Raw genomic sequence first — 18,692 nt, forward strand, 5'->3', positions numbered from 1 at the left:
TTCTTTCCTTTCTTGCATGTGAACAGAATCCTTAATTGGGTTTGAAGTGCACTGCCAACTGCACAGCTCCTCGATTTTTGTCCTGCCTGCCAGTACTGTAAAGATGTGCTCAGAGCACCAGGGTTTCAGGGGTGTGACCAGGAATGCAATTTGGCCTTTCATATTCCTGCGATGTTATATCTGTGTGCTATAAATTCCAATCCAATTTGGACTCGGCTGGAAGCTCAAATCAAGGATTTCAGTCTTTACATCCTTTTGGCTTTGATGGCGTCTCAGATAAAACTTGCAGGTTAGTTGAAGGTCTAAGATAACTTGAAGTAGAAATCTCTCATTTAGAAAATCATCCTCTTCCCATACGGTTGCAAAACTGAAGAGCTGATGCAAGTAATTTTGCTTTTTGCTTGCCAAGACAAGCCAAAAGGAAAATCATTAGGTTTCCCATTTTTAAATACTGCATGTTAAATGTCTCTGGGATAGTTAAGAGTTTCTGGAAGCATTGTATGTGTGGAGGGGGAAAGGGGCTCTCTATATCTCCAAGGTACAAGGGAACGGGGGGTAGGGGTTGGTTTTTCCTGCATCCCTGAAGTAGAGGGAGATGGGGAGCCCCCTGGTCTGTGTCACCTTCCCAATATGCCTGGCCTTAAAGAAGCAGTCCTTTTAGTTAAGTCTGAAACAAGGCATAGATACCAAATCAGTACTTCTGAAGTCATGAGCAAAAGATGCTAAAGGGATTCTTGTACTAGCAGGTAATAACTTGGGCTAGGGACAGAAGTTACGCTTAAACTGGTTGGAGCGATCAGAACCTGGTTTAAATTGGTAGCCCAATAGAAAGAAGTTCAGTACACACAAACCAGTTTCAAAATAGCCAAAACTGGTTTAAGATAAACCTGGTTGCATGCAGTATCAGACTTAACTGATTTGGGTTAGGCTGGTTTATGTAACTTCTGTCCCAGAGCCATTCCTGGTTTAAGTTAAATCAGAGTCCCCCAGCATACTCTGCAGCCCTGGGCTGGGCTGTGCTGTGCTGTCTGCTTCAGACAGCAGGGCTGGCCCTGCCCCTCCATTTTCTAGCCAAAGCAGGGGTGGGAGCGTGGCTAGATGCTGGCCTGGCATGGCCCTCGAGGTGAAGTGGGCAGGGAGGGAGTTTATTTCCCCCTCCCTCCTGTCTCCTATAGCTGTGGTCTGCCAGCTCTGGTCACCACCTCCACTGCTTGCCCCCAGCCAGGCAGTCCCAAGTTGGGGTTCCCCAGGAGGAGAGGGGGGAAAGACTCCCTCCCTGCCCCCCTTCACCCCAGGGGACTGTGCCCCCTGCCACTATAGCGGTGAGGCAGGGGGGACCCTGACAAGGGCAGCAGCCCTTGTCATGGTGACCTGGGGAGCACAAGCCTCTCCCCAGTGGGGGGCGCTGCACTGCGAGCGGGATGAGCAGCGGCAGCGCTAGGAGGAGTTTGGGGGGTTATGGCCACCCCAAAATTTGACTTGGCCCCCATAGCTAGCCCTGCCACCGTCTGCCCCACACAGGCTGCAGCAGCTCTACCCACACCACTCCTGCCTGCAGCGCAGCCCTTCACTGGGGAGAGGCTTGTGGTCCCCAGGACACCATGGCAGGGCTGTTGCCCTTGTCAGGGTTCCCTTCCCCCCCGCCCAGTGGCAGGGGCAAGGGGCCTGGCCAGACACTGCCCAGCATGGTCTTTAGGGTGAAGGGGGCAAAGAGAGATTTTTTTTTTTTTTCCCCTCTCCTTCTTGAGAGGGGCAGACCCCAGCCAGGGTCTGTCTGACTTGGGGCAAGTGGCAGAGGTGGCAGCCATGGCTGGCGGACCCTGGCTGCTGTTCCCGGGTAGAAGAGGGGACAGAGGGGGGAATAAACCCCCTCCCTGCCCCCTTTGCCTCAGGGGGCCATGCTGGCTGGCATCTGGCCATGCCCCCACCCCTGCTGCTGGAGCGGCAAGAAGGGAGGGACCCTGAGAAGGGCTGCTGTGCCCCGGCCAGGCAGACCCTGGCTGGGGTCCCGGGTGGGGGGAGAGGGGAGGGAGGGGAGGTATAAGCCCCACCTCTGCCCGCTTTGCCTCCAGGGGCCATGCTAGGCTGGCATCTGGCGGGGGGCCAGGGTCTGGCCCCTCCCTCCCCACGAAAGCCTGGCAAGGGCTGCTTCCCTCTTCCCCCTGCAGGCACACTTTGGCTGGGGTCCCTCCCCAAGGATACTTGGGCCTGCCTGTGCCCCTTCCCTCAGCTCAGCTTCCCTTGGCCACTAGGTAAGGGAGCACTCCACCAGCGCCCCCCGGCTTCTGGCCGGAGCCCCTGTGGGCATGTGACAGCATTTCTAGAATCAAAGGGAATGAATTCACTTGCTTGGCAGTGCGGTCTGTGCAGGTGAGAATAACCTGCAAAGATTGAATCAGTTCAGGCTGGGAGTTTTTGAATGTCTGTGCTTGGCCTTAAAGAATCTGGAGGAGGTTGTTGGGCATGCGTTGGTCTGAAAACCAAGAAGGCTTAATGTGTCTGGAACAGCAGCACTAGAAAGACAATAATTTTGTTTTTTGGTTTTTATCTTTCTCATCCAGCACCTCTTGTGACTTGTAAATTGTTTCCTTTTTGTGCATCTATTTTAAGTAAAGTGTTGGTGAGGCAAGGATTTTTGTGGGTGATTATCTGTCATTGGACCAACTGCTTGGTTGGGGTAGATTTAGACGAGCTTTTGAATGCCAAGCAAGCTGTTTAAGAGGGGTTTGGTTTCATAGATACGAGATGGATATCTGCCCCTGTGTACTTGCACCTTTTTGAAATTTTGCTTATGGGTACAGATAGAGAAATTTATGTTGAAATAAAACTAGCCATGTATCAGCTGTTCCACATGTCTGTTCTTATCTTGTAGTAAGTGGTTGCTAAACCCTGGCAGCTTACTACTTATTGAAAAAGAGCTAAGTTATTACAGTTTAGCAATAGGAGAGGAACATGGAACGGCTACCATGGACCAGCTGATGCACAGAAACTACCTGTCTTTTTACTCGTATCTCTTGCCTCCTCGACCCCTCAGTTTTTGTTTTTGGGTTGTTTTTTGTTGTTTTGGTACAACTTGTCAGCCTGTACTCTTGGTTTAAGAAAGGATATTATAGCTTTAGCTTTGGCCATCCTTCTGCACCTTCCTCAGTCAAATTTACCTGAATTACCTGGCTCTAGCAGATATTATAGATCATGGGTAAGTTGGCTGTATAGTCTGTGGTTCCTCTTGACAAAATCTGTTGTTTATTAGATCTCGGCGCTAAAGTTGTACAATGTTATAAAGCTCTTGGCAGATTAAGGGCTTCAGCTCTTAGTGTTATAGCCTCTCTTTTTTTTTCTGTTCTTTTCTTTTTTTTTAATACGTGTACTTAATTTCCATAAAAATATGTTTAAAGACACTCGCTGACATTGAGCAGACTTTTGGGGAATTTAATAAACAATATCAGCATGTTAAAAAAACCCCGTAAAGCAAAGGAGGGCAGCCCAGCAGATGGTATGCACAATGGCATGTTTGGAATGGGAAAGATTTACCTTCAGGGTATTTGGAGTGCTAAGATTATTGTGTTCAGCAAATGGTTTAATTGGATCAGTTTAATCAAGTGAAGAGCAGAAAGATTTATTGACAAGTGTTATTTTCCTCCTCCTGTTTGTCATTTACTGTGAACAGTCTGTAGTTTTTTAAAACAATGTTACAGTAACTTTTAAACAGATGCAAATAAGGCTCCTAGTCTTCCCAGATGCAAAGGTTTGAGCCGGTAGGGGTCTGAGATTTAATATATGATCTGGTCAATACCAGGAATGCTTTTGGCTTAGGGTAAGAATTTCCCTTCAATACGAATGTGCCTAGTTTTAAATACCTTTTTGCACTCTTCAACTTTGTGCAATTTTAAAGATAACCAGGAAAAGCACTTCTAAAACAACAAAGCTGGTGCCCTTTTTTTCTTGTAAATTTGGCTTTTAGAAAGGGCTGGAATGTAATGGTTGGAATGTAGAGCCTGATTTTAGTACAGGCACTTGCCACCTTCAGTTAAAGCTGATGGTGCTGAATCTTTGCTAATGCTGTATTAGTGAAGAAAGGACTTGATAGTGAGCCACTGAAGTTAGCCAAGTGTTAGCAAAATCAAAACATGCTATACATAGTGTAAGATCCATTCCTGTCCTAGCAGCTTTATTTTCACTCCTCTGCTTGTGATGTCATTTCCACTACTGTAGCTCTCCAGTCACTAGTCTTTGAGTTTAAACAGGATGTGAAGTGAGAGAAATAAGCTTAACCTACTTTAAGTTTGCAGATAACCTGTACTAACATAGCTAAGTCGATAGAGCCACCTTGGGTATCTTGCAGTCATAGCAAGGTTGGAATACGTTCCTATTTAATGGGTGAAGTACTGAAGCACGAATATGTTGAGTGATGGACTGGTTCTAGGTCACACTGCAAGTTTATGCAAAATTCAATACTAATCTGGATTTTCTGAGTTAGGGTTGTTGCACTAAGCACTGGATATGACTTCTTCAGAAGACTGGGGAAAATAAGGACTGCAGTAAAGCTGTTTTCAAGGATTTCTGTGCAATGGGCACAGGTGGTGTATCATACAGCTATAAACTATGTATCAAAATATGAACTTCTGTTAAGATCCTCTAAGGGTGGCCAACTTGCAGCACACATGCTATAAATGACACACAGTAGATTATGGAGGGGAACAGGTAGCACAGCAGCAGGTAGGGCAGGGAGCAGAAAGAGCAGTGGATTTTGGGAGTTCGGGTAAGAGCAGCAGATCAGGCAGGGGAAGGGGATAAGAGTAGTGCTCAGGGAGAGTTCAGGGCTAAATTGTGGCACTCTTGCCAGAAAGATTGGCCCCCATTGCTCTGATTGGTATAGATGGCCCATTGGTGAAACCAGATATACCTCTAAGTAACTGTTTTAAATTGATAAAATACTAAGAAACCAAAGAAACTAATGTCAGTTGTAAAATCTTGCATACTGAGTAGTTATTTATGTGCAGAAGCTCTGAATCTCTGCTACTGGGCTTGCTGTATGTAGTATGGTTGGAGTGGTGGTGGAGCAGTGATGGTCCAGGAAATGTGCAAGAAGCAGGGGTTTTGTTTTTGGTGACATCTTATTGGATCAGCTGTAGACTTGAGAGAGATCTTAGACAAAGTGTCCTTCCCACTGGGCTTGCTGTCAGTACTTAGATCATCTAGATGATAAAGGTGCTACAACCCTTGGCAACAATGGCTAAGTACAAACAGTCAAAAAGCCTGCAGCTGAATTAATTTAGTCTCTGCAGGTTACTCTGAACTACAGAGATTAAACTCACTAACAAATGAAGGCACTTTTTGTAGCCACATGCCTGCAGTGACTTGGGCTAGAAGCTGGGGGGCAAGGGGTGAGGGTAGGGGGTGATTATTGAGCATGGCTGTCTGGCATGTAGCCAACATTGGCTGTTTTCCCTCCTCCTTCCTGCTGCACCCCAAGGTCTCTGGGATTTGCAGTCCAGAATCACAACAGTAGGACACTTGAGGGTTGCTCATCACTTCTTCCTACTTCCAGGTGTCTCTGGGATTTGTAGTTCAGTCACAGCCAGCAGTAAGTTTAGTAAGGCAGGGCAGCTGTGCACGCTGGGGAAGGAGGATTTAACCCTCCTCCCTGGCCCCAGGCCCCAGCTGGGGGTTGTCTGGGGATGGCAGTCCCTGCCTCCCTTTCCCTGCCTTTCCCTTCTTTGCTGGAGCAGACAGCTTAGCCCAGCCCAGGGCTGGAAAGTATGCTGAGGAGACTGATTTAACTTGAAACAGGAAGGGGTTTGGGACAGGCATTGTATAAACCAGTGTGAGCTCAATCAGTTAAGTCCGCTACTACATTCAACCAGATTTATCTTAAACCAGTTTCAGCCATTTTGAAACTGGTTTATGTGCACTGAACTTCTGTTCCATTACAGGTTTAAGCCAGTTTCTGATCACTTAAACCGCATTATGTGTAACTTCTGTCCCTGAAGGTTCCTGACAGAATTCTAGGCTAAAATCTTGATTAAAGATGCTGTGGGATGAAAGTTTTGTCCTTGGCAATTTTTAATGTTAATTTTTGGTTGCATAGAACTCGGGAGAATATGTGTATGTCTAGGCCCATGTGTGCATGGTGACCATACTCGTAATGTACTGATTTATTAGCTGTGTGTGAGTTAGAATTGTTTTATCTTCCAGAATAAGTTCATGTCCAGGGATTTAAGCTATGGACAGCTTTCAAACCTTTTAACCTCCAGTTAGAGAAACTTGAGTTTCAGTTGCTAAAAGTTAATGGAGCCTTATGAAACAGAAGACACTGTGTTAACTAACTTTGCCTCGGAGGAAGCCAAGTGTGAACAATCATGTTGCATTCCAGTTTAGAAGTGGAGTAATTAAACATTTTCTGTGGTACTGGCCTAGCACAGGGGAACAAAAGTGAATAGTCTTGTTAATTCAAAGTGAAAACAGTAGCTATGTCTCAAGTATTTGTAAATGGGGACAAAACACAGTTCATTGCCCTCTTCAGAATGGCCCAAAGGGATGCTGTTAAAAGATGTGGAGTTCAGACTTCTGAATAGCCACGTACCTTTCCGGGTGGAGAATATGTGGAGGACTTTGGGAAAGTCACCCCGGCTATTTACTGTTAAGTGTCTTGATAAATTGGAAGTTAAACTAGAAAAAAGGAAAAGAAAATCTTTAAGCTGAATGTTTGCTACCAGTGAAATGTCAGGTGTGTGTGTGTTTGCTTTTTTTTAAGCTGCTCGTTAAAGTGAAAGGTGAGCTGTAAAACTTTGTGCTGCTTCCTGGCAATGAGGGTGTGTGTTTCAGCAACTGGAGCAGGGTGTGTTGTGTGGCTGTTGCAGCACAGTGAGTCTAGTATAGGGGTGGGCAAAATGCAGCTTGTGGGCCAGATGCGGCCTGCCAGGCCATTCTATCCGGCCTGCAGGGCCCCTAAAAAATTTAGAAAATTAATATTTATCTGTCCCTGGCTGCCTGTCATGCGGCCCCTGATGACTTGCCAAAACTCAGTAAGCGGCCCTCCACCCCAAACAATTGCCCACCCCTGGTCTAGTACCTAGGAGTGTCCAAACAAGGGTGGGAATGACACATTTCTCTCTATAGAAGTGCCTTTTGCCAGCCCTGTTGGAGGGGAGTTGGGGATAAAGGTTACTTCCTTGAAAAGTATCTATGGTGCCATACATAAAATGGAATAGGAGTACATTTATTTTTTTAAGCATATTAAAATAGTTTGTAAAACAATAACTTTTTAAAAATCCGGTGGTACTTTTGACACAAGCACCTTCTGTATCCCAGCTCCCCCGCTACTTACTATTTCGTCTTTTCTCCAGTGTGGCTTCTCTTTCTCCTGGGAGGCTAGGCTTGTAAGAGTGAAAGGGAGCTCCAAACATGAAAAGCCTTTATAACTGTCATTTTTTCTGATGCTGAAGGAAGTCAGTTTGTGATGCTGTGTACACTCTAATTACAACCCCATTCTCTGGAAGTTTTTATTAGAACCTGGCAAAGTGAAATTACAGCTGAGCTGTCAGATCAATGTTTTCATCAACCATGTCTCTTGACAGGCAGACTCCTCTGAATGCATGGTACTCCTCTGACATGTCCACTGTGGGCATATCCACTTCAAATAGCATCTTTGAGCTTTTTATTTCTTTCCGAGCCATTCTTCCAGAGGAAAGGCAGCCTCTGGATTTTGATTACTGAATCCCGTTGGCCTTTTCCCATTAATTCTACATGCCTCTGAACACAGAACTCGGGGTGGAAGCATTCTTTTGCTCACGCTCCACTTGATTATGTGAGGAACAAGTAGACCATCAGCAATGCAAGCCGGAGTCTACAGAGATTGTGAAGCAGTGGAAGTCGAATCAGTATGTTTTGGATACTATGCAGAAGGGTTGGTGGCTTCAAGGGATTGTAAATTTAGCTTCTGTGGCACCTGAGATCAATGATGTTCCCTCCAGCAGGTGACCTTGTCGCTCTCAACGAAACAAACTTCCGCGCTTGTAATCAGACTTTCAAACTTGGAATCAGACCCTCAAAAGGCTTTGTAAATGGCTCCCCACCTTTTTTGTATCCCTTGCTGATGAGCAAACATTTGAGGGCTAGGTCTGGGAACAGACTTGTTTTAATTCTAATTTCCAAAGCATTGTTGAGGTCTGGTCAAAACATTAAACCAAACTAAAGGCTGGTTTTAATTACATTCCAGAGCTTACGCAACTGAAACCTGAATTTCCCAAGCTGCAGGGCTGTAATCACTCATGACAGTTTGTTTCAAAGCGCCCATGAATCAGAAATTAGTCTAGTTCACAGGCAGAGGAAATCCTGGGCTGGGAGGGAAAGAGCAGTGAAACTCCAGGCGGACCAGAATAGCTGTGCTAACACCAAATTGGGGATTCATCCCTGTGCATATTCCCTAGTATACTCGAATGATGTATTTATGGTTATCCTTGGGCATTTTAAATATGCTCACTTTCCTGTTCCACTTTTTTTGCTTTAAAACGGCAGCTTCCTTCTGTGTTTGTCTGGGAGCATTGCTCTTTGGCCTTGGTGGCCCACTTCTTTATAGAACAGAGAACCCTGAAATTATTGCAATGCCACTGTGTGGTGCTGCAGCACCAAATGGGTTCAGTATTGTTTTATATGATGTAGTAGCAGTGTCAGAATATTGCAGTGCAATGCTGAGATCTTGGGCTGTGGTTTTGTGGCTGTCTGCAGCTCCATTTGACAGTTTTCTTTCCTTTCCAGGAGGGACCTTTTGCAGCATTTATCCCTTTGCTTAACGTACTTTCACTCCGCTGGAGTGCATGCTGTCAAATATAGAGAAGTATATGCTGAGTGGGTGAGCATGTCTCCATTTTCCCTAAGCTTGGACATTGGAATGAATGTGTGACCTGAGAAGCAGCAAAGTGCATTTCAGCCTGGCAGAGATGGGCATGTCCTGAAGGAGTATTCTCGGAGGTTAGGTATTGAAAACTATAAGAACTGATGTAATTGCAGGTCAGAGAGAAATTTGCCTAATTACATATTTACTTGAGGGATTAGTCTGTCCTGTAAACATTCAATATTGACACTATGTAAGAGCTGCTTCCAGATCTGGTGCAGGAGATAACTGAAATTGACAGCTTGCTAAGACAAGAAGTTGGTGTTACAGGAGCACGTGTGGTCCAAGGCAGGGATGGTTTGGGGAATGATACCAGCTACCCCATACCTCATATCATAGTTGCTCTCAAGCTTGTAAACGCTCCCACAGAAGATGAACCTTTTTGAAATTCATTCACTACATCTTGCCTCCAGCCCAAGTTTGACAGGGAAGTGGAGTAAAAATTAGGACGACTTTGAATGGTAAAACAGCACTTCGACACCATAACTTTCATGCTTTTTTAAAATTATGTTTAAATCATAGACTGGATCTGCCATTTTTTGCTTTTAAAGCATGTCAGCAAGCACTTGTTGTCTAATTATGTAAATAACTTCTACAGTACCTCCTCTTTACCCAATTATTTAATAAATTCACTTGCCTCAATCTCTTTTTCCCAGACGCAGGCTTCAACTCTGGGACCTCCTCTGAAATTACGGAATTGGCTTGTTGGATGAAAATTGGCAAGTAAAATGCTAGCTGGTACTAAATGCAAATGCAGACGAACATCCAAAAATACATTTATCTCATGCTCCTGAAAAGCTGCATAGTGTTACAAAGGAACTGTCAAACTCTGTACCGGCTTTGTTGCCATAATCTCTTAAAACGAGCAAAACAATTTGAGTTGAACATCCATATTCCCGCCCTCCTGCGTTCCTCCTTCCTCCCCTTGCAGAGAGGGCAATCTGATGGAGTGCTTTTGGAGGGGAAATTAAATATGAGCATTTGTTATATCCCACACTAATTGTGGAAGGGAATGATTTCATGGCTTCCTGAAACAGGTTTATTAGAAGGAGCCAGTGAAACGTTTTATCTGCATTCTTGTATTTAAGTTGTGGTAGAAAAATGTTCTGTGCGGTGTTTGCCTGGGAAGGAGGGGTTATGTTCTTTCCTTGTGGTTACCTTGCTGCCTCTTATCTGTGACTGCTGCTTGCACCAAATTTCCCCAGCTCTTTGCATGTGTGTCAGTAATCCCAGACGTGGAGAGTCTAGAACATCTTAGTAATTTTTAAGAACATTTTTGTATATTGACAGCATTTAGGAGGATAGTCATGGAGTAGTGTCACGTGCAGAAAGAAGAATTGTGTAGAGGCTGAATTTTTTTTCTTGTTCATTTCCAAACAATTGGGGAATTGATTCTTTAAGTATAAATATTTTTTTTTGTAAGGATAGTGGTGATCCGTTAGCTGGATTCCTTTGCATCACGCCCTTCCTTCCATCTGTAATTACTAGCAATCTGAGTTCTGAGATAAGGGGGATAGACTTGAAAATATTCAGGTGGAATTCGAGCCTTGTTTTTGAATGATGGTAATTTGTATGTTTATAGGTGGATTTCCCCCTTCCCCTGACCCCCTTCTTCAAAACCAGTTGTCTAAAACAGCGTTTGAAGTCTTCTTTTTGGGAAAACCTGTTTGTGTGTAAAAGTACATCTCTGTTCTGGTACCAAGAATATATTTTATTAGAAGGTTGATTTAAAGAACAAGGTTGTCTTAAATCTAATATGAGGTCCAGCTTTCTGATGTCCAAAGTTGTGGATGCCTGGTAAAGTACCGAGGCGTTTCTCCTTTGCGTACCTGCTCCAATGCATATGGTTGCAAGGGCAGCCTTAAATTCTTTTGCTTCTTCATTTAGTTTGCAAAACTAAATCAAACGATCATGTATTTGCATATCTAAGATGAGGAGGAAACCTGGTACTTGTGGGTTTATTGTATTAGTACGTGTTTTAAAATCTGGGTTTTAGAGCTAAGGAAAATCTTAGGGGAAAGGTCTCTCAGAGGCCTTTTAAAATGTGATTTCATAGGAATGGTAGGAAAGTAGGGCTGGAAGGGGCCTTATCAGTCCAGCCCCCCCTGCCCAAGGCAGGATCATCCCTGGCTAACCCATCCCAGCCAAGTGTCTGTCTAACCTACTTTTGAAAGTTTCCAAGGATGGAGATGTTACAACTTCTCTAGGCAGCCTGTTCCAATGTTTGACCACCTTCATAATCAGAAAGGTTCCTCCTAGCCTCCAGCCTAAATTTTCCTTTGCTGCAGTGTGAAGCCATTGCTCCTAGTCCTTTCCCCGGAGTTTGTTAAAGAGCTCATTTTCTCTCCCTCTTCCCTTCAGCTTGCTTTTAAGGTTATGTCATAAATCTGAGCGCAAAAGGAGGCTGTAATTTGACTTTGGGAGGGAAAGCCAAAACTCAATTTAGGTGGTTTCATTAATTGTAAAAACTTTGTATTGAGGACAGTACCATGCTGCTCTGCGTTTACTGGGGGGGTTTTTGGCGGGAGGGGGTTCACAGCCTTTGAAATATGGTAAAAAAAGTTTCTTGGCATTCAGAATAAATTTCTGGCAGTTTTGGGCAGGGTGGAGGTGGGGACAGCAAGAGAAAAGGCAAACCCCAAGGTACTAATAGATGTCTGTTAGTCTTTTTACCATATTCATTTGTAAGGACTACCCTAGAAGTGACTTCGGCAAAGCTGATTTAAAAAGGGGAATTTGGAAAAACCTGATCTGAGAACTAATTGCTTGTTTTTTTTCTTTTTCTTCATAGCGTTTGCTCTTTTAGCATATAGTTAAGAAAAGCACGATGGAGTTTTACGAGTCTACCTATTTTATCATCCTCATTCCTGCAGTGGTTATTACTGTCATCTTCCTCTTCTTCTGGCTTTTCATGAAAGAGACATTGTACGATGAAGTCCTTGCAAAACAGAAACGGGACCAAAAATTTGCACCTGCTAAGACTGATAAAAAGAAAACAGACAAGAAAAAGAACAAAAAGAAGGAAGCTCAGAACGGGAACCTCCATGAGTCTGATTCTGAGAGTACATCTCGGGACTTTAAGCTCTCAGATGCTCTGACTACTGATGAAGAACACCTCATTCCTCTTCCCTTGGCCCTGACTGAATCTTCAAGTGGCATTCGAGAGCGGAAGAAGAAGGAGAAGAAACATAAGACAGTGCAAGATGAGCACGTGCCTAAGGAGTCGGATGGATCCAAGCCTTCAGGCAAGAAAGTAGAACCAGTCCCTGTTACAAAACAGCCCACTCCACCATCTGACTCAGCAGGATCCAAGAAGAAACCTGGGCAGAAGAAGCAGAAAAATGGAATGGGTATCTCATATTGCATATACTTCTGCACAGAATGCCAAAACTATCTCCTGCTTATTGCAAGGCCTGGAGTGTTTAGCTGTCTCACACAAATGTTCTGCTAGATCTGTATTGGGCGAACCTGCACTGGTGACTTTTAAAGGCATTTTGCTTTTTCTTGGTGTCATCTGGCTTCAATGTCCCTCATCTCATTTTTCATTTATCCATTTCGGGGTGGGCGGCTTGGGACAAATTTTAGTTAAACAGGACACAGAGTTAGAAAAGAGCTTCTCTCTTGCTCTCTGATTTGATAACTTGCAAGATTGTATCGCTTACCAGAACTGCATCAAGCTATCCAAAATTGAGTCTGTAGGGGCTCAGTGACTGCACTGTTAAGATGGGGCACGCAGACGGCTCGATATCATCTGACCGTTCATTTGGTTTAAATACTGGGATCCACATATAGATTGGTTGTTAGGCCACTTGCCATGTGGAAAACATTTGCATATGCCCATCTTGGACTTCTCATTGTCAAAGGCAGTCTGTACCAGTTTGGACTGGGTAATGGAGCATGGCTCCATCCTAGGAAAAATTAGGAATGCCAGTTAGTGTGGTAGGCTGCTTTGTCTGTTATCTAGTTGGTCAAAGCCCGCATATTAAAAGCAAGCATCTGAATATGAATAAGTTCTTTAAAACTTTTAACTTCTTTAAAAGACCTCAAAACTAAATATTTGCATGTCCTGGCCATAGTCTTCCTCTGTATATGCAGATAAAACCTCTTAACTGCAGAGAGGGTAAAAAAAGGCAACCTTGCTGCCTGATGTGGCAGAATAAAAAAAAATGTGCTGCATTTGGGTGCGTGGGAGTTAAATCTTCTAAGAAATTCTCGGCACATTTTAAAAACATGGTGTACAAGCACTGTTTCAAGGGAAACCAACTAGATTGATTTTTTTTTTTTCCTTTTGTCTTTGGATTACAGAAACTAATGCTGTAAGAGTATGGTGTCTAGTTCAGCTCTGATAATAAGATCCTATGGTAATGTGCTTTTCAAAAAAAGAAAAACCGAGTCCCCCCCCCAACCTGTTGCTGTGAAAAGCAAATTTAAAAGAAATGCTTCCAAAATAGGGGGCCTTTTATTTGCTACTTCTCCCAAACCTGGTATTTATAATTGTGTCCTCCATAAATTAATGCTCAAAATAAGGAATTCTTTGGGTTAGAGTTTTTTGGTTTGTTTGTTTGTTTTTTCTTGTCACAGCAAATCTTGATTGGATTCATTAAATCTAGTGAGTGACGGTTGCCTTTTTGTCACCTAGTCTTCTTGGCTTCAGTGCTTTTCTGCTTGCATATATAATTCCCTGAAAATGTTCAGGTTTACTGGCATTGTTTCTGCTGTTTGCTACAGTTCTTTATGATCTTTAGCTGTATGTGTGCATGCATGCATACATGTGTACAGCACAAAAAAGAAACCCTGTCTATTCTGTGTAAAACACAATCAAGACTATCCTTTGCCTGGAAATGACTTTACTGGCTATTGCAATTTCACTGTTTTTATACAGTACCTATTAGTACATATAGAAGAGTATATTGTCTAATTTCTCTTTTAGATGACCAGGATGCAAAGAACGATTTATTTGTCTCTCTTGGCAAAAAACAAGACCCAGCAGCATTTCATCAGGAGATCAAACAAGAAAGTGCATCTGGAAAAAAAAAAGTTTCTGCAAAGAAACAAAAGGTTGATAACGGTGAGCAAATGCTATAGTCTATTTCTTACAAACACCTCTAGTAGAATTTTATATATGTAGGATCAACTTGATTATTACATGCAGTTTTTCTTCCCTGAAGAAAGTAGGATTTTTGGGAGTGTTTGCTTTTCTAATCCAGAAGTGGGATTTTCATATGATAAAGAACACTTAATTTAATTTTCTTTAAAAAAAAAAAAAAAAAAAAATTCTCTTGACATGGGAGATCTAGCTTTAGACAGAAATTGGTACACTGATTTCAGTTACCTTTGACTGGCTAATCAGATATTCTGAGAATAAAAGGGCAAATGAACATAGAGCAAAACTGAAGAGTAACGCTTAAAATTTTTACAAGAAACTAAGGTTGGTTTTACACAGGATGTAAACTGGTGGTACTTATTCCTGCAAGATGACATTGAAACTCAAGGTTTAGTGGGATTCAATTAAGAACTTTACGTGAATGAGAACATCCACAGGTATGCTGAGGATAATACTTGAGGGATAATAAACCTTCTGCATTAATGTATAAGCCGACAACCAGCTTGTCCAGGGTCTGCTCATTTTGTTTCGATTACTGGAACATCCTTTATCCTGGGTTGTTTTGTTCCACTTGTGTTTGCAACAGCTTTGTGAATGGATACTTCTTGGGCTTTTCATTTTGGTGGTGTCATCTCTGTATCCCCCCCACCTGTTCCTCCTGCCTCATTAAACAGAAGCTACTTGTCTTTCAAGCCATTTGCAGCCTTTTCTTCCCTACCTGTCATCTTCATCTCTATTAAGATACCAACTCCTGCTTTGAGCATCCTGTGATGCTAGCATGTCACCCACTTGTTAACGCTTTCGAATTAACCCCTTCATACTTTTCTCAAGCTTTCCCTTATATTTGGGAGTTTTCCCCATAAACCTCTTTAAAGCTGATTCGTTCCTTTCCTTAAAATCTCTCCTTTGCTGTGATAACACATTGCTAGGGTGCAGCACCTTGAGACTCCTTTATTTTTTTTTCTTTTGAAGCATTATTTGTTCATCTCTTGTTTCATCCTTGGATTGTAAGCTTTTGGGGGGCTTCGTCCACTTCCTTGGCTCGGTGTTCAGGAGAAACACTGCATAGGAGAGGTCCTTGTTCATGAATAGGGCTCCTTGATGTTCCAGTACAGTAAATTTTAAACAGACTCAGTCTCTGCCTACTTGTGGAGTTCCTTTAATGCAGGGGTGGGCAAAATGGTGGATCCAGCCCATGGCCAAACTCCCTTTCCCAGCAGCCCCTGCCCATGTGAGTGGCAGGGGGCAGCAGTGAATAACACTGCTGCCTGCATGGTCCTCAGAGTTGGCTGGCAATGAGGACCCTGCCCTCGTGGAAGCAAGTTTTCCTTTCTTCCCGGCATAAGTGGGGTTGGAGCAGGTGGAGAAGTGAGGCATCAGCAGGGCTGGGGGAATGGTGGGCAGGAGGCTGTGGGTTGGAAGTGAGAGATACCAGTAGGGCTGGGAAGAGCCAGGGGGCTGAGGGACAATGGCCTGGGCAGGGGCAGGACACTGGCCTATCAGGGCTGCTTGGTGCCACAAAGCAGTGGGGGGACAGCCGCAGCTGGACGCACAGTCTGGTGAGTGAAGGTGACAGGGGGAGCTCTGATTCTCCACAATAAAAAAAATCAAATGCCAAAATATATAGGTATTTAGAATTTATTTATTGTGATGATTGAGGCACTGGCTTCCAAATTGCTTTAAAATTGTAAACATATCAGTAAAACGCGTTTAACTGATACCTGTTTATACAGTGGTGTTTTCATATTAATCGCAGAAAAACATGATTAAATTGAAATCATGATCAGGGGTTTTAATCGGAGAAGTTGCAGGAGGGTTTTCATCAGAGAATTTGCAATTTTTAAATGGAGAAAACCAGGATCCCTGGTCCTGATGCATTTTACACCTCCTCCAGATATAGGAAATTCTTCGTTTTAAACTTCAGTAACACTGAGTGCTCCGTGTTGGAAATGGCTGCAGCAGCCACAAGCCTCACAAAGGTTACATGCGACTCTTATTGAAGTGAAATGAAAGTCAGAATTTATCTGTTCAAGAGCTAAAATGCAATCTTGGCAAATGTAAGTTTAATTAAGCTATTACTTCTGTATGCATTAAAGATGCTTTTTAATGAGCTACTTGAAAAAGCTTTGCGTTAACCAGTGCTGCATAATATCAGTAATTCTAGCCGTTCAGGTTTATCAAGTGGACCAAATCTGTGTCTTTGCAGCCAGCTCTCTAGTATGTTTAAGGTTGTAACAAACTACTATTAAAAAGCATTACCCTGTACTGTGGAACTCTAGTTACAGCTTTGGTGGATGAACCTCTTATTCAAGCAACTACTTATATTCCTTTGATGGATAACTCTGAGCTGAACCCTTTGGTGGAGAAAAGAGAAGTGGCTGATTTGGCGAAACAGGATATCAATGAGGGGCTCCAAAAAAGCAGTACTAAGAAACTGAAAAATGAAACAGATAAAGGTAAGCTAACAAAAGCATGGCCTGATCAGCTTTCATTAGGTAGAAATCTGAGCAAAAGGGACTAAAAGATAACTCAACTTAGTGATGTTCTCCAAACAGAGTGGGATTCTTCTTTTGAAAATCAGACGCTGAGCCTCATAATCCTGGGGAGAGAAAACCACCAAATCCTTCCCCCCTCACTTAAGGAATGGGCCATGTTTTGGGATGTCTTTGTGACTGCAGGGAGCTGCTTTTATACTTCTCTCTATTCTCATCCTTTTAAACAGTAAGAGGCAGTTCCTTTATTGACTCAGCTGCATGCTGAGGTCCTTTGTCCCTCCACAAAGAAAGCTTAAGGGAGAACCTGCTCCCTTTCCTACTCCTGTTGTCCTTAACAGTCCAGTCATAAGGCCAACATGCCCTGGATGTCTGTGTGGTTACTTTCTCCTGCAGTAGCCCTTGATCTGTGGCTTGGGAAACCCTCAGGGATTGCTCATGGCCACAGGACATTTATAACATTCACAACTGAGAGTGACGGAGAGTATGAAAGTAGGATGTTGCTTGCAGTGTGCTACTTGCTAATTATAATTGCTCTGTATTGTTGGAATCTGGAACATCTGTGGTAATTTTTAAAGCTGTGATTGTAGGAGTGCCTTAACTGGCTTTAATCTGCTAGCTGAGGAACAAGGAGCAGTGAGCCTGTGGTGACCAAGCCTACAAGGCTGCCCTGGAGCCGTGGGTACATCCTGTGCTGAGGTCTGTGCTGGTATGGCCTCATTGCTATTATGGCTAGGCTCATATGGATTAATTACTCTTCCAGTTACTATATAGATGCATCATAAATGGCTTAATTTTGGAGACAGGCAGTCTGGGGAGGGGCCAGCAAAGCCCATGTTCTGATAGTTGCAGTTGAAAAAGGTCACAGAACAAAGAGATCTCAGCAGCTTGGGCCCAGAGAGGGATTTGTGAATACTGCTCTTCACCCTGTATGTAAACCATCTGGTGATTTGCTCAAAGGATATGGGGGTCCAAAGAGGTGACCAGACCAGCTGTGCCCTAAAAAGTGACCTTCTAATGTGTGGTTGCCTGCAAAAAGAAGGATGTCTAGGAGTCCTAGGCTGAGTTGATGACTCCTAACCCCAGTTTCCTGATCAGATGATTATAGAAAATGAGGGCTGGAAGGGACCTTGCGAGGTCACATCTAGTCCAATCCCCTGCTCACGGCAGGACCATTCCCAACTAGATCATCCCAGCCAAAGCTTTGTCTAGTCGGGTCTTAAACCTCCAAGGATGGAGACCCCACTGTCTCTCTAGGTAACCTATTCCAATGCTTCGCCACCACCCTCATTAGAGAGTTTTTCCTAATATCCAACCTGAAGTTCCCTTGTTGCAACTTGAGACCATTGTTTCTTGTTCTGTCATTTCTCACCACTGAGAACAGTTCAACTCTAGCCTCTTTTGAGCCCCTCTCCAGGCTGAAGGGTGCTATTAAATCCCCTCTTAGTCTTTTCTTCTCCAAACTAAATAAGCCCAGTTCCCTCAGCCTCTACTCATAGGTCATGTGCCTCAGCCCCTGAACCATTTTTGTTGCCCTCCACTGGACTCTCTACAACTTGTCTACGATTTTTCTGTAGTGGGAGGCCCAAAACTGGACGTAGGACTCCAGATGTGGCCTCACCAGTGCAGAATAGAGGGGAACAATTACTTCCAACAATCTTTGGGCTATGCACCTATTAATGTAGCCCAGTATGCTGTTAGCCTTCTTGGCAACAGGCACTGTTGACTTATATTCATCTTATTGTCCACTGTAACCCCCAGGTCCTGTTCTGCAGAGCTGCTGCTTAGTCAGTTGGTCCCCAGCCTGTTACTGGTGCATGGGATTCTTCTGTCCTAAGTGCAGGACTTTGCACTTGTCCCTGTTGAACCTCATGAGATTTTGTTTTGGCCCAATCCTCCAATTTGTATAGGTCACAGTCATTAGACAATACGTTGCATGGCACATCAGCTTCTCTACTTGGTAAATCTTTCAGTATAAAACTGGCGGAATCCCTGAACTATAGCATTACTCAGCTTTCTTCTTTTAATTTATGCTTCAGGTTCAGAAGGCTGTGTGATACCTGAGGCTGAAAGCCTTTGTCACATCTATTCCTTGTTGTTCATTTGTCTGTAATCCTTTCCAAGCAGAAGTAATTGAAATGTGGTTAATTCTCCTGTATCATCTGCACTTGTTCACCTAATTGTGAAACATTTTACTCTTTTA

General features: G+C 43.6%; 1 protein-coding gene across 10 annotated transcripts in view; it reads left to right on the top strand.

Moving 5' to 3' along the window:
- The window catches only part of KTN1 (kinectin 1), a 96,190-nt gene that overhangs the window by 18,093 nt on the left and 59,405 nt on the right, over positions 1 to 18,692 (top strand). For all 10 annotated transcript variants that reach the window (XM_019550872.1, XM_019550869.1, XM_019550868.1 and 7 more), the window contains exons 2-4: positions 11,685 to 12,243; positions 13,824 to 13,961; positions 16,277 to 16,453. In XM_019550872.1, coding sequence (XP_019406417.1) covers positions 11,721 to 12,243; positions 13,824 to 13,961; positions 16,277 to 16,453 — 838 coding nt within the window. In that variant the 5' untranslated portion in view covers positions 11,685 to 11,720. The remainder of the gene's footprint in view (positions 1 to 11,684; positions 12,244 to 13,823; positions 13,962 to 16,276; positions 16,454 to 18,692) is intronic.

The sequence above is a fragment of the Crocodylus porosus genome, unplaced genomic scaffold (genome assembly GCF_001723895.1).
Source record: "Crocodylus porosus isolate Cpor-Errol unplaced genomic scaffold, CroPor_comp1, whole genome shotgun sequence".
In the NCBI taxonomy this organism is placed as follows: domain Eukaryota; kingdom Metazoa; phylum Chordata; order Crocodylia; family Crocodylidae; genus Crocodylus; species Crocodylus porosus.